Raw genomic sequence first — 15,293 nt, 5'->3', positions numbered from 1 at the left:
GGGAGCAGTGGGATATAGGAGGGTCACCTCCCTGGCTGGGGATCAAACTCTTATCACAGTGGCTGATGATATAGCTTGATGGTGCCGAGCCTTAACCCCCTGAGCTCCAAGGGGGGTCTCTGGGCTTCTTTTAGAGCAGTTTTAGGTTAGCATATCCCCTGCACCAACACCTGCACAGCCCCCCCTTCTCTGAAGACCCCTCCCCAGAGCAGCGCATTTGCTTTGGAAGAGGCTCCCACCTGAACACATGGCCAGGTGTTCACTCTCGGGGTAGCATTTTCTATGGGCTTGGGTGGGCGTGATGCCACAACTCCATTCTAAAGAAAGAAAGGGCCATATATTCCTAGTCATGGTCTGGCAGTTGCAGCGAAGGTCACCCCTGAGCGCCCCTGCCTCCGAGCCCTCAGCCCCACGCAGACCTTATTTCCATGACAGCTCTGAGGCTGCCCCTGCCAGGGCCTTCGTGTCCCACTTGGCATCCTGGCAGCCTACTGCTGCTTGGTCGGGCTCCATAGTGTCTCTCGTGTCACTTTCAAAACAACACAGCAGCCTGCCCCCAGGCCATCTATCGGGTTACTGTCAGGAGAAGGACAAAAGAGGACACCTTCTAGTTGTCTTTGGAGGCACAGGTGATTGGGAAGTCAGAGGTGGAACAGGAAGCGGGGGAGTCGGGCAGGGGTGGCTTGCTTCTCCCTTAAAAGTGCTGTCAGGTTGAGTTTTCATCATGAGTCTAAGCACCTAGTCGGACCATGTATCAACATCTCCCCGGAGGAAGGAGTGCTCAGGTCCACTCTCAGCTATTCCTGGGATCTGACGGCCTGCACTTCTCAGTACAGGTCACCTGGGGGCTGGTGGACCCCAACTACTGCAATCCAGCATTTCTAACAAGCCCCCAGGGGGTTCCAGTGATGACACTCTAAGTGAAAAAAAGCTTTCCCTTTAAGTTTCATCCTGCCGGCGCACCTTCTCCCTTTCCCCACTGCTCAAAGGCTGCTAGTGGCTGATGTTCATTGAGAGCAGGTAGATGCCAGGGACTGCGCTGAGACTCCAGTGGGCGGAGCGTTTAATGATCTCAGCAGCCCAACGAGACAAGCAGCCTGGCCAGGGTGGCCTGGCTTTGGAGCGAGCCTGCCTGACTCTGCTCGGCCCTGACCACCGCGTTATACAGATGTTCTAATTCCAATTTGGGGCTCCGCTCCTTAAGCCTCTTTAGAGCTAAAATAAACCCTGATAACTGCAGCTGGCTCTGGGGCGGGACTGGTAGCTGGGCGCCAGGCGGGGAGGACGCTTCTAGCCCATGCTCTTTACATCGTCAACTTCCTACTCGGTGTGTGCTACTTAAGCACATAAAATGCTGAGCAGTTATTTTAAATAGGTTTAAAAATAAGCCTGTGGGCTCTCCCTGGTGGTGCGATGGGTTGAAACAGCACTATGAAGCTCTCTGCAGCCACTGCAGCACGAATTCAATCCCCGGACAGGGAGCTGACCCACATGGCACAGCAGACCGCCCCTGTCTCGCCCCCTCAGCAGTGGATTTCAGTCAGTCTGCCTGTTCTGCTCTCCAGTCTGTCTCTGGTGAATCCTCTCACTGCCCCTGCGCCTCTGACCTGTACCTCAGTCCTGTAAACATAAATAAATACATCTAAAAACAAAAGAAGCCCATGACCTTCACAGTTAGGGCCATATACCCACAGCAGGCCTGTACTAGACCAGTTTTCAGGGCAAAGAGAGCAGGTGCTTCCAACCGAATTGGGTGCTCAGCCTCACTGCTCAGATGGTGGGGGTTCTCCATCCACTGCCCGCTACAGAACAAGGCTGCTGGCCTGCCTTGTTGGCCACACGTGATAACCCACACATTCACCTCCTGATTGGCAAGGGCAACCAGAGTCGGTTGATTCTAGAGGAACAGGTCCAGGAAAAAATAACATTGGTCAACACAGGGCTTTTCAAAGGCACACGCGAGCCTTCCTTCGGCTTGGGTCTGCAAACCAGGTGCTCGTCTCTGCTCCTTTGTGAAGTTAACACAGAGGGGAAAAGAGTGCTATGGACTGAAAAGGGGTGGACTCCATCATTGTGGGTGCCCAGATGTCACCAACACCCTGTCCCATCTCGAGCGTAAGCTAATAACGCGAATTGAAAATCTCTTTTAAAGGAAAGCAAGTTCATTACTTCCCAATCCACTTGGTGAGTGAATGTAAGAAAAGTTTATATGAAGAGGCTTCACCCTAGCAGCTTTGACAGAACCTATAGATTTCTGATGTCATTCACCATGATTAAATGATGACTATTACAACAGCTTTCATTGCCTCCATGTCACCTGCTAGAAGAAGGCAGGGTCCAGGTTGGCTGGGATCTGCACTGACTGTGTAGATGTTGGGAAGATTGGTGCCAGAGCGTGGGGATCTAAGGAGTGTGTTGTACCCCCATCAGGTACCCGCACAATAACAGATTCTGTTCTGCTCAAAATACTATGTGATCACCCCATTCCTGAGAAGGCCACTAGTTCAAAATCTACTTCTGTCACACATATGCAGTAACCACTGGTCCTCATGCTGCCCTCTCCAAAGCAACAGGAGGGATTAGGCAGGTGCACAAGAAAATCTGGGGTTCCAGTAAGCAGAGGCTGGTGGAATAAAGCTCAGTCCAAGTCTGGGGTGTCAGAACTATCACTACAATGCTGCCATTTTGAGACCCACATTAGCAGGAAACATTCACCTGAGTGCTGGTAGTGGTCACACCTGCTCCGCAGCACCGTGGCACTGGGCTGTTTGGGATAGGAAGGGACTCTCACACGCACAGCTGAGTTTCTGCACTCCCTGCCATAGCTTTCTCTCAAGGACTAGATTGACCTGGCAGGTCCAGGAGCCTGGAAGAGCCTTTCACTATCCACAAAGAGGGAAGGAGGAAGTTCCCACTAGCCTGGGCACCCTCGGAGGTTCCTAGGAGCAAGGTGGGCATAAGTAAGAGAGACCCCTCCCCACTAAAAAGGCAAAACCTTGCAAGACCTACTGCTTTGCGGCTGGGCCAACTCTGCGTTCTGAGGCTGCCCCGCCTCCTGCAAGGCTCCACACTGGTTTCCTAGTAAACGCATTGCTGGCTTCACATGGTGCTTCAAGAAATTCCTTTCTGCAAGATGCCAAGGGCCCCACAGTGCCTCAGTTCCCATACCCACCCACTGTCCTCGCGCTGGATCCACCCAGGTCACTGCCAGGAGGTGATGCCCGTCACTCAGGTCCAGTGCAATCATCTTAACTTGCTTACATCTGCAAAACCCCCTTTTCAAATAAGTTCATGTTCACAGGTGCCAATGGTTAGGATCTGAGCTTATCTTTGGGGGAAGCTCAACTCAACCCACAACACCCTCCATCCCATTAGCCACAACCATGGCTCAGGCTTCATAACTGCATCTGGGTCACATTGTTTTGGCCAAAGACTTCCTGGGCTAGTGTCTCCGTCTTCAAAGGCATTGTCCACGTGCCAGGAATGGACCTGAAGGCTCTGAGCAACCTGCAGGCCACCCCTTAACCGAGAGGTCATCTCTTTGCACTGTTTCCCTGCTCCTACCTGTCCCTATCTAGACAACCCCCCCCCCCATCCTACTCATTCCAGTAACTGGGCACTGGCTGCCCAGGGCCTTTCCTCATGCTGTTTCTTGGTTTGTCTCCCTGTAGAGGTTCTCTGTAGAACCTCTACTGATCTCCTTGACCTTGTCTACCTCCTTCAGAATGTAAGTTCCACGAAGACAGAGTCTTTGGCTGGTGATGTTCTTTCCCCAGCAGCTAGGAGGAAGGCCTCCGCTGAGGGCATTTCCGACAAACCTTTGTTGAATAAAGGAAGGAAGGAATGTAAACACATGAGTGGGAAATAAATGGATTCTGGATCTTTCCCTGACAGTCGTCCCTTCTCTTCTCTCTGAAGGAGAATTAACTTCTCCCCTAGAGTTTGTTTCCTACATCTCTGCTTGTAGTCACTGTCTCTTAGTGTGTCTGTTACTCTGTGAGCTGCGTGGCCACAAACGCTGGGGCTGGTTCACCTGAGTCTGCAGAGCACACACGGTGCCTGTTGATATTATTGTTGAACTGAATGAAATCCAGTTAAAGACTGGATTGAAAAATCACATCTCCCCACCCTTTCCCCTCACTGCCCCCACCCACCGCGCAGAGCTGGTGGGGGTGGGCAGGCGGTAAGTGGCAAATTCAGTAAGTTCCCTTTTCTGCTGATGCTTGAAAAGTTATCTTTCTGAGTCAGCACAGGTATTTTGATACTGCCTTGAGAATTCAGGCTTTTTTTTTTATGTGCTGGTGTAAAAACAAGTGCTTTCACATTTACCGTCAAACTGACAGTGGTGGGAAGGAAAACAGGCATGATAGGAACCGTTCACTCTTCCTCCTTAAGTCTGCTATTGGTAACTCAGGGCGTTAAGTCTGACAGCAAACGTGAGGAGCTTACTCACTGCTCTCAGCAGAGGGGAAAGCCCCCCCCTCAGGTGGGCAGGTCTCTCCAGAGGACTGGGAAGGGGCAGCCCCTGGTCACAGGGCCTGGGAGGCTGTGCCTCCGGAGCCTGGCCCGAGTGAGGACATGCCCGCAGGGCAGCCGCTCGATGGTTCCGTCCACACTGACCGAACCTACTACAGAAACAGGCAGAAGACTGACGCTCCCCCAGAGCTGCCTCAGGGCGCGAGCACCAGTGTAGCCACTGCTGTTCTGAAGTCCACCGGCCCCACCAGGGACAAAGCTTCACTGCTGATGTGGGCTAGAGTCTGTAGGGGTTGAGAGGTGGGGGTGGGCGGTGAGGTCGGGGGGCAGAAGGGCAGGTTGGGAAAAGAATGGGTGGCTGTGGTGTCTCCCCAAAATGTACATCCGCCAGAAAGAGACCTTACATGGAACTGGGTCCCTGCAGCTGTAATCAGTTGAGATGACTCATAATAGATGAGCTGAGCCCCAATTCAACGACCGCTGTCCTCACAAGACCGAGGACAGGGCGGCTGGGAAGGAAGGGCCAGGTGGAGAGGGAGTGATTCATCTGTGTTGCAGGCCAGGAGCCGCGGGGAGCCGGCACGGGCAAGGGAGGTTTCTTTGGAGTCTTCAGCGGGAGGCTGGGTGTGGGGGCTCCTTGTCAGACTCCGGCCTCCAGAACTGAGAGACTGAGCGCCGGTGGTGTTAGTCACTCGGTCTGTGGTGGTTTGCTTCCACCGCCCTAAGAAACTGACAACTGCTATAGGCCAGAGGTGGGTAGAGGGAATTAGCAGGAAGAAAAAAACCAAAAAACAATTTCCACTTCTCTCTCTGAGACCTTCTTCCAAAGCAGCTCAACTCAAGGGCTGCCCTGGGGTGAGGGAGAGAGGGGGACCTGGCTTAGCAAGAGCAACACATGGGGGAAAAGAAACAGATGTTTCTTTAAGCAGGATGGTTGGCTCGCTGGAGAGAGAATTTACCTAAATTCCCTCTTCATTAAACCTCATTGAACTCTACATGATCAAAAGTCAGGAGTGTGTGGACACGGGCCCCCCAAAGAGGAGTTAGGACCCAGAGGGATGCATGGTTCCTGACACCCCTTCTCTTGAGGTCAGGATTGAGTTAAACAAGCTCTTGGGATGTGGGTACAGGCTCCTGCCTTCCTCTCTCTCCCACCTCCTCACCCCCACCGCCCAGGCCCCCAGCTCAGACACCGGCTCCCAGAAAAGGCAGTCCAGGTGGGCAGCATTCCCTGACAGACTGTCCATGACAGGGTCAGAGGGAGATTTAGTGAGCAACTTAGCTGTCCGTTCGTTCCCCAACCCCCTGCAGGTGAAAGGGGGCTCATGAGGAGGTCAGATCAGCTCCAGAGAAAAATGAAGGGGCTAGTTCTCTCCTGCCTATAAGTCATATATGTGAATTTCCAACCCGCAAGTGCCAACATCAGAGATTTTTTGCTTTCGTAGCCCCTAGCCTTGCTTTGTGCGTCCTTCCTTCCCAGATATATTCTTGCTTTCTTGAAACTACCAACTTGAGCTTTTCATAAGCTCCTGAGAGTCATTTTTTTTTTCCATTACAAGGGAACAGTAGATTTTGATGGGTCTCTCCAAAGAGGAGTTTCTGGTACAATGCTCCTCCCTACTCCCCGGCTTGCCCTTGACTCCCTTCATCTTGAGCCTGACCCTTCAGCTGCATGCTGTGATTCCAGAACTGTCAATGGAATATCCACACCTCCAGTGCCGGTGCCCGCTGGTATGATGACACCGAGGTCTAGGATGTGTTGGAAACTTCAATTATTGATGAGTACAACAAGAGAGGGCCTCTCTTTCCCCTCATCGCTCCCCCACCAAAAAAAAGAAAAAGAAAAAGAAAAAGAGAACAGAAGGCCCCGGGGTGGCCAAGATGAAGTTCTTCCTCATGGATCTCTCTCCCACTGAACTGTGTTTCTCCTGCTGAACAAAGCTGACTGTGAATCTGACTTCGTGGCCTAACCTCTTAGAACAGAAACTCCAAGGGATGTTTTCTGCTGACCAAGAAGCCCAACCCAAGAAGCTGTCCTGCTACAACGTGAGACGTAGGCAGGTCCTCAACCCTAAGTCCACAGGTCCTCCTCAATCTTTGTCCCATCGGAGACAAATGACCTGGCTGGTAATTACATTTATGCTCAGATTTTCCAAGTGCCCAGTACCATTCTTGCCAGACACTTGGCCTGCTCATGTAGTAGCTGTGACCAGTATTTCCTGTTTCTAAAGTTTGTAAGAACTTGCTTTGTGTGACATATTGCCAGTACAGTACAGTAATTGCTATATCTTGGTTTTGGTTTTGCTCACAAATTCTAGAAACTGTAAAGAGAGAGGTTAACTTGCAAAGGCTCTTTTAGACCTGAGTAAGCTTTAATTACCTTCCCAGCTCCCCACTGCCTCGTTATCCAGCCTGTCATCTGCAGAGATGTTTCAGTCCGTGGGAAGCGGACACTACCGCACCGCTCAGTCCCAGCCCATCACCTGCTGCAGGGATCCTTTGTGTGGCCCCGTGGGCCCCAAGGAGGGGTCACGGGGCTCAAGAGTCTCCAGAAGACCCCAAAATTACACACAGAATTGGTGTGTATCCAACCAGAACTTCTGAGCAGAGGGAGCTATCATTTTCTCCTCCACCCCAAGAAGAATTGGCAAGGGTGAGGGTGCAGAGCCACCGTCTTCCATTCCATGGCTGTGAGGGCTTTTCGTTGGCTTGGACTAGGTCTGTGAGCCTCAAGCACACTGCAGGGTCAGCCACAGTCATGTTAGCGGGCTCCTAGTGGCCTCGTCACCCAGACACACCTCGAACACAAAGCTTAGGGCTCTTGGTCTAATGATGTCTGCTCACACCATGTCACCTGGCAGACGCTCCCTGAACCACACAGAACCCAGTCCCGGGAAAGCGTATTCACCGTGGAAACCCAGCCCTCCTGCAGGAAGAGATCAAACTGGCATTTTGCAAACCAGAAATCAGGACAGGTCATGCCAGCTTGCTGGCGATTTCTTGCCTCCCTGTAGAAAGCAAGAGAGAGAGAGAGATAGTCCAGTGACAGAGGCTTGGGTTGCAGGACCAGCATTTTAGATGCATGTCTTCCCCTGATGATGTGTTATCTTAACATTTAAGTGAGTCTCTAAGTGAAGCTCCTTTCTGGGCAACCTGGCAAAGGCTAAAAATAAACTCAGGCTCCTGAAATATTTTAGGTTTGCTTTAAGCTTCCTTTGGCTGGAGACCAGGCTATTTTTGGTCTCCCTGCCCCAGGTGGTATGGATTTGCTCTATCGGATGACAAGGGACTGGTGACCGATGGTGCGAGGCTGTGCCCGCAGTGAGGGCGCAGAAGGTATTGAGGAAGGTTAGCCATGCCAGGCTGCAGCAGCCAGGGTGTTGGGGAGCAGGGAACACCCTTTTCAACATTCCTGGAGGCATCGGGGGTGGGGAGTCATGGGAGGAGTAGGGAGGTATGGGGGTTGGGGAGGACCTGGTGCTATTGTATCTAGTCCAGATAAGGAGGAAAGGACAGATTAAAGGGGGCAGAAGTTAGGGAAACAAAGTATCCCAGGAAGCACATGGCAGAGGAGGAGGTGTTGACCCGCAGAAGTAGGGCCTCCACTCCCCCTGCCCAGGGTGAGAGAATCTGACCTCCAGAACCCTGGCTCCTCCTTCCATGATCCTTCTTCTCACATTTCCCATTCTCCCCCACCCCCTTGTCAAGTTCACCTTGCCTCTGGCCCTTTTGATCCCTTGGCACTTAGACCAGCCCCTAGAGTTCCCGGCTAGGAGACACACCCCTTGCCCTCTGTGACACTGTCCTTCCAGCTAATCCCTGCCCAGACGTCCAGGCTCTCCTGCAGGGTTCAGGGCGAATCCTGCTTGCCTTGTCTTCCACCCCTCAGCAGTCTTCTCCTCTTGTATCCGTTAGGAATGTTCTTATCTGCATCACACAGAGTGGCCCACGAATAGTGGCCTCAAACAGAAGGACTTTTGTGGTTCAGTCATAAGAAGTCTGGATGGAAGTTCTCAGCACTGTTCCAGTGACTCAGAACCTCTTTCTCTTCCCCACCAGCCATTTTATGTGACTTTTCTTTTTTGGCCCATGAGTGCAAGATGCTAGCTGGCTGGAGCACAGGCATTGCGTCTATGGCAGGAAGAAGGAAGAACAGACCATGAACCCACCATGTCGGTCCCTTATGTAAGCAGACACTTTTCCAGAAGTCTCTTAGTGGAATGAACTGCCGTTACATCTCATTGGCCAGAACCCTTCCCTTGATCCTACTCGCCTGCAGAGACAAGGGGACCATGTGGTTTTCCAGCCCCTTTGGCTAGAGGGAGCCAAGGTGCAAGGGTTGGGGATGCTGTTGACTACCACACCTGCCTACTCAGTAGAGAACCTTCCAGAGATTGTACTAACTGTCGAGAATTATCTAAGCGTTGATCCTTACAACATGACAGTGCAGCCTCTGGTTTTTGCACTGCAGGGATCTCATCCAGTGAGTGAAGGAGGAGAATCAGTGGTGACCTTTCCTCTCCTGGAGCAACGAGGTTAGTTAAGTTCCACCCACTTGGCCATGAGCACCACTTGTCAAGAATTGACATTTATCTTTTCCATGTACATCTTGTCTCTTCCACTGGATTATAAGCTATCTGAGAAGAGGGATCTCTCACACCATCTTCTATTGTCAGTGACTCGAGTTACTTTGCTGGCCTCCAGGACATTGATTAATGTGAGAATGCTGGCCATCACGGGGTGGACAAGGAGGCGACACACCTTTCCCTGGGCTCCAAGGCAGACACACGCTTAGGAGGCAACAGATGAAAACAATGTGTTTGTAGATGTGGAGGCTTGTTGAAGTGGGGCTGGAAAATGCTGAGTAAGCAGAGTGTAAGTTTTCAAACTTAATACACTTTCCAAAGGCAGCTGGTTTGGAAGTGCTACTAAATTTGGTCTGCCCTTTCCCCTTCTTGCAGTCATTCATGTGTCTGTTCATTCAGCATGCCAATGCAGCCCCAGTAGAGGACGGTGATGCTCAGAAATAAGGGTCACAGGGCCCCTGTCTGCACGCTTAGAGGAAGCCAACAGATACCCTGTGGGCGGCAAGCACGTAGTAAAAACCACGATAGGCTTCCATTCCGTGTGCAGGGGAGGTGAGGGTGCTGGCTTTAAATAAAGGGGTGTTCCCAGCCCTAAGGTGGGGTTGCTTTCAACTTGATAGAGAAGATTTTATAGCCAGGATCGGTGGTGAGTCTGGGCACTGCCGCTGACAGTGACAGCCTGGGGGGGGGTTCTACCCCTCGTGCTCATAGCTCATGTCAGTTCTCAGCAGAGTGCCTCTCGGCATCAAAGGCCTGCTTCATTCTCAGCGACGAGAGGCCCTTCAGCTGACTCTTTTGTAAAGTAGGTGCCAGGTGAGCCTTCTCAGCAGAGGGCATTGGAAGGACTTTGCAGGAGGAAGACAGTTCCTGTCATTTCCAGCAGGGCAGGGGATGGGGATAAGTGTGGTTGGCCCCAACAGTCTGTCCTGAACATGGTCCCCGTGCACCCTTCGCCCGGGGCAACTCGCCGGCAGCCCTGTCCGCTCAGAAAGCAGAACTCAAGGTGGCCGGTGCACAACGAGGCCTCCTGCCATACCCACACCTGGCCTCCCCTGCCTCACCCACACCTGGCCTCCCCTCCTGTAGCCACACCTGACCTCCCCTGCTGTACCCACCCCTAGACAGAGAAGTTCTCTAATTCAGCCAGGCCAGACTTGGCCTGGAATTGCTAGATGAGTGCAGACTATGCTGCCCAGTGCAGGTGGGGAGCAAGCAGGAGCTCCCAGCTCAGAGAGGAACAGTGGGTGCAGGTCCAGGCAGGCCAGAGGTCCAGTCCCCCAGTGCCTATAGGCTGCTTGTGGGGGGGAGACCATCTCTGGGGGTGAAGAGCCACACGGGGGTGTATGGAAGGAGTCAAGGTGTGGGTGCAGGAGGGGAGGCCAGGTGTGGGCACAGCAGGGGGAGGCCAGGTGTGGGTACAGGAGGGGATGCCAGGTGTGGGCACAGGAGGCAAGGCCAGGTGTGGGTGCAGGAGGGGGAGGCCTGGATCCACCTGCTGCAGCAGTGAAGAGAGCCACTCGGAGCTGTCCTTCGGGACCCTCCTCCCCCTGGAGCACCCAGGACGCCCCTCGACCTGCCGTTTCCCTTGTCCTTCAGTTTCTGACTCCTGACTGGGGCCAGGCTTCCACCTCATCAGGAAGGAGTTGCTAGGATCAGTATTTGTGCTTCACCAGGCAAACGAGAAAGCCCACCCACAGCCCAAACCTCAAGGCCTGCTCCTCAGGCCGGATCAGTGGGCGTCAGCCGCCACTCTCGTTCCACAGAGAGTGAAGGAAGCTAAGGTCAGGCCCTGCACTTGAGGACTGTGTCGGTGTGGATGTGGTTAGCCGCAGAGGAAGAGACCGAGGGTCAGCGAGGCCAGAGAGGTGCTTTGGGGTCACGCATGCAGCATTGGATGGAGCACTAAACCTGCTGGCTTGCCCTCGAAGTCGCCCTTCCCATGCCACACTGGGCTTCCTCCCAGAACCCCAAACCTCCTTTTCACCTGAACTACGATAATTCCCCAGCATAACAGGAATCGCCCATTGCTCTGCGATGAAGCCGACTGAGCTTGGGGAATCGTCTGCTGGAGGTCTTTTGCAATGACACCACTAAACCGCCTCCCCCCAAGAGAAAGGTATGACTCATCTGGAAGGTACAAGTCTGAGGTTTCCCTTCTCTGAGCTAGCCTCTGAATGAGCCCCAGGAGCTTGGCCGTGGAGGCAAGGCTGTAACTTTGACAGTGTGTGCGGGGTTGTTCAGGTTCCACTTTGAAATCCCATTGGCTAAAATCAAGTGTGTAGATTGTCATATCGGCAACGGACCGGTGCTCAAATGCGAAGTCCAAATGACCAAGAGTCTTTGCTGTTCACAGGGCTTCCTGGTGCTTAGAACGCCGCTTGCTACATAGTCCATGCTCAGTAAGTGCGTGGCCGTGGATGAACCTGCAAGGTCAAGGATCCACCATGTTTCTTTACACGGGATCTTGACTAGGAGGCCACTTTGTTAAAGCAGGATTTTGAAAAGCAAGAGGGGGAAGTCAGTACACCTTAAGAGAACTTGGCTTAGGCCCTCCTTGGTGGTGAACTGGGTTACAGTGCAGGCAGCACTGCAAGCCAGCCGCAGCTGCTTCTGTGTGAGTTCGATCCCCAGCCAGGGAGGTGACCCACATGGCATGGCAGACCTCTCCTGTCTCCTCACTGCTCCCCTCAGCAGTGGACTTCATCCATCTGCCTCTTCTGCTCCCCACTTTGTCTCTGGTGAATCCTCTCACCGCCCCTGCATCTCTGGCCTGTCCCCCAGTTCTGTATGCATAAATAAATAAATGTTAAAAAAAAAAAAGAAAGAAAGAAACAGGAGCAACCTTTAAAGAAAAAGAAGGAGAGAACATGATTTGCTGTTTTGTAGATCAAAGCATGCTATGCTGGCTGTGATGGAACATTCCAGGGCCCAGACTGGTCCAAATGAAAGCTTCCTATTCATGCTTCCCCAACTCCAGGTTACCAGCCTGTCCCTCCCTTGACTTGCCGGTAATCAACAGCAGAGAGGTAACACCCCAGGGAGTAACAGAGTGACTTTTTAACTGGAGCCCTTTGGAAAAAGTGACCCAGGGCTTACAGAGAACCCTGTGCACGTGGTCACTCCTTCAGCATCTGCTGGCACTGAGGGTCATGAGATGATATCAAGATCTTAAAATAAAGGACTGACCTAGGTCGTGGAATTCCAGGCAGGGGAGGAAGGCTTCAGAGTGTGGTGGTGCTTTCAGCTGGACAGTCTCCTGGCACTTCTCAAGTGATGCCAGGAAGCTACCGACCCCTCTTCTGCTTAATAGTATATCTGTATTCGAGTTTATTGTAGAAATTCTGACCCAAACTAACAAGTGAAGAGGACATTCCCCTCTCGGGTGATATTCAGGTGTAGAGCTGACCTCTTGACACTTCTAGGAAAACTTGCTTATTGAGGGGATATAAGTTTCAGGAGGGAAGAACTTAGAGTTTGCTCTTCTTGAACAATATGTCACGTCACAGATCACCCAGATGCACCCGATGGAGTCGCTCCTCAAGATGTGAGGTTCATATTCATTGCTCTGAGAAACCTAAGCAGTGCTGAAATTCCCTACTTCCTGTAGATGGGGTTTGCCTGCCCAAAGCCATTTGTTTTAAAAAGGGAAAGTCATCCCAACCTCCCTGGGGCACATGACTGGCAGTGCTGATGGCCAATCACAACCCCACTACTAGATTTGGGGCGGGCTCAACCTCTGTGGTAGTATTATTAACCAGCAAGTGGTCTCTTGGGGACCGATATTGCTCATGGTTACTTTACAGGCATTGCCAATTCCATTTGTTATGTTCAAATGAAACTTATCTTTCTGGAAAGAAGCACACGGCAAGCTCTTAGGACCTACTTGATCAAAATAGTTAACATTCAATTTATGTCTACATTTTTTCCCCAAGAGAGAAGAAAAAAATCATTGTGTTATGATTGTTAGGAGACAGCACTTATCAGAGAACTTGGCCACAGTAGCTCTGGAACATCCACTTACTTAAAGCTGCATTTTCCCAGAAAGTCTCTAAGAGCTAGAGAGAGTTTAGGGTTAATTGTTTCAGGACCAATCATTCCCACTGTCCCCCACTATAGCCATGAGGGAAAAAACATTCCTGGGGTTGCTGTTCTGCCCCGTTGTAGGCTTTCCTGGGAACAACCCTATTCATATTCCTTTTCCTTTTCCCAGGTACAAACTCAGGATACAGTGGCAGAGACGATCTCTCTCAGCCAGAGGCCAGCCTCCTGTGAGCCTGCTTGGCGGCAGTCCACAGGTGCTGGGACCACAGCAGATTCCTTCTCCACCTTAGGAGGCATTGATGAGGAAAATGCACCCTTGGCCCAGCTTCTGGAACCCCAACACTGTGCTCAAGGCACGCAGCATGAAGGCCAGGAAAGGGAAGACGACACACCTGGGTATTCCTGGGGAGACCTAGGCCATGAGCTGAGTGTCCCTGAGGCTGAGGACACAGACATGTCCCCCTGTGAACTGCCAATGTGCTCCCCTCAGGGGGGCAGCACTGACCTCGGCGATCCCGAGGATCTCTCTGGTGCTTCCCTGGAACCCACAAACTCTACCTCTACCCTCAGAACTGTATGCCCTGGGCTGGCAGGTGGAGAAGGAATGTTTGCGATGGAGCATCTGGAAGCAGGTGACCAAGGAGCAGGTGGTGCCCCGGGCTCTCCTGTTGCCCCAGAGAGTGAATATTTGCCTCAAGAAATATTCTCCATGGACTTTGAGTTGGAGGAAACTCAGAGCCACGTGTCTGACTTATGGTATCCTGATGACGAGACCCTGGGTGACACTTTCCAAACAGGGGCTTCTGAGGCTCCACTGGCTGCAAACGAAAGCAGCACAGGTGGGGATTCGGCAGTGTCCCCTCTCTCTCCCCCTACTTTCACCAAGAACACTTCACCAGAGGCCAGTGAAGGTGCTTCTCAGATAGAGAATTTCCCCTCCGTGTTGGCTTCCAGAGTGCAGACTGGCCAGGAGGGGCTATGCCCCTCCCTCGTAGAAGCACACGATGGGGGATGGCCTCTGACTCCTGAGGACAGATCTTCTGTGTTGTTTGAAGAAGGAGGTGACAGGAGTCCCTGCACCAGTGACCCGGACACTGCAGACAGCCCCACCAGTCAGAGTGCAACTGAGGTGATCCCTCGGGAGATGCCTGCAGCAGTGACTGCTGATCTGGAATGTGTTCTGGTGACCAGGGAGAGCAGAAACACATCAACTGTTACCATCGCCACCAAAGTCCCCCAAGCCAAGTCCCTCCCGCTCTCCATCACTTGGGACAGCCACGCAGATGGCCCCGAGGACCCGGCGTGTCAGGGTGCAGGTGAGGATGGCTCCCAGCCTCCTCCAGGTATGCAGCTGGAGCCCATTTTAAATGATTCTACCCCTGAGTCCACGGAAGAACAGACCTGCATGGCCGCCATGGGGCCAGGAGCCTACATCCTTGCTCCCCAGCTCCTAGAGGAGGAACCATCTCTTCAAGATAAGAGCCAGGCTGTGGATGGAGCAGATAGCAGGAGCCTTGAGGAGAATTTCCAAGAAAAAGGATGTGAGACAACACAAGCAGTCCCCCAGGAGGGCCTGCCCCATGAAGGCTCTCTTTCTGAAGATGACCTCTGGGAAAGTGTGCCCATGACATCTGCTGCGCTGGAAGAGGGGAGTCTGGAGCCCATGCCAGCAGGCCCCAGAGAGGACAGCGGGCAGAGCTCCGGCCTGGGGACCAGCGTGTCGGCAGGGGCAGAAGCTACCACAGAAGATGACTGTCAGGTGCTGAGTACCATCCCACTGCTCTCGAACATTCTCCTGGAGGAGGCTAAAGAGATTAGGCCAGAAGACTGGGGAGCAGGCAGCAAGCTGAAGATTATAACTCTAGAGGCTACCATTTCAGAAATCTGGTCACCCAGGGAATGGGCTGATTCTGAGAGCCAGGAGTCAGAAGCTGGTCTCAGGACTCCTGATGGACCCTGGGCTGTTGCTGACGTTCCCCAGACAGAAGCTGCCTCGCCTGAACCAGACCCCTCGGAAACAGCAGCAAGGGCCCACAGTCCTGAGCCTGAGCCTGGCTCAGCCTCCGCTGATGACACAGACCTCGTCCTGGAAGACGAAGACCGTGAGCCTGGCTCAGCCCTGGCTGAGGACTCAGACCTCGTCCAGGAAGATGAAGACCGTGAGCCTGGCTCAGCCCATGAAGATGAAGA

At 52.7% G+C, this 15,293-nt stretch overlaps 1 protein-coding gene across 1 annotated transcript in view; it reads left to right on the top strand.

Annotated features, from left to right (window-relative positions):
• The window catches only part of ALPK2 (alpha-kinase 2), a 71,660-nt gene that overhangs the window by 30,837 nt on the left and 25,530 nt on the right, over positions 1-15,293 (top strand). The window contains exon 4 of the mRNA XM_004684016.2: positions 13,273-15,262. Within this exon, the coding sequence (XP_004684073.1) occupies positions 13,273-15,262 (1,990 nt within the window). The remainder of the gene's footprint in view (positions 1-13,272; positions 15,263-15,293) is intronic.

Source organism: Condylura cristata, unplaced genomic scaffold, assembly GCF_000260355.1.
Source record: "Condylura cristata isolate star-nosed mole 26May11 unplaced genomic scaffold, ConCri1.0 scaffold00016, whole genome shotgun sequence".
NCBI classification, from domain to species: domain Eukaryota; kingdom Metazoa; phylum Chordata; class Mammalia; order Eulipotyphla; family Talpidae; genus Condylura; species Condylura cristata.
This window is presented reverse-complemented; position numbering and strand designations above follow the sequence as displayed.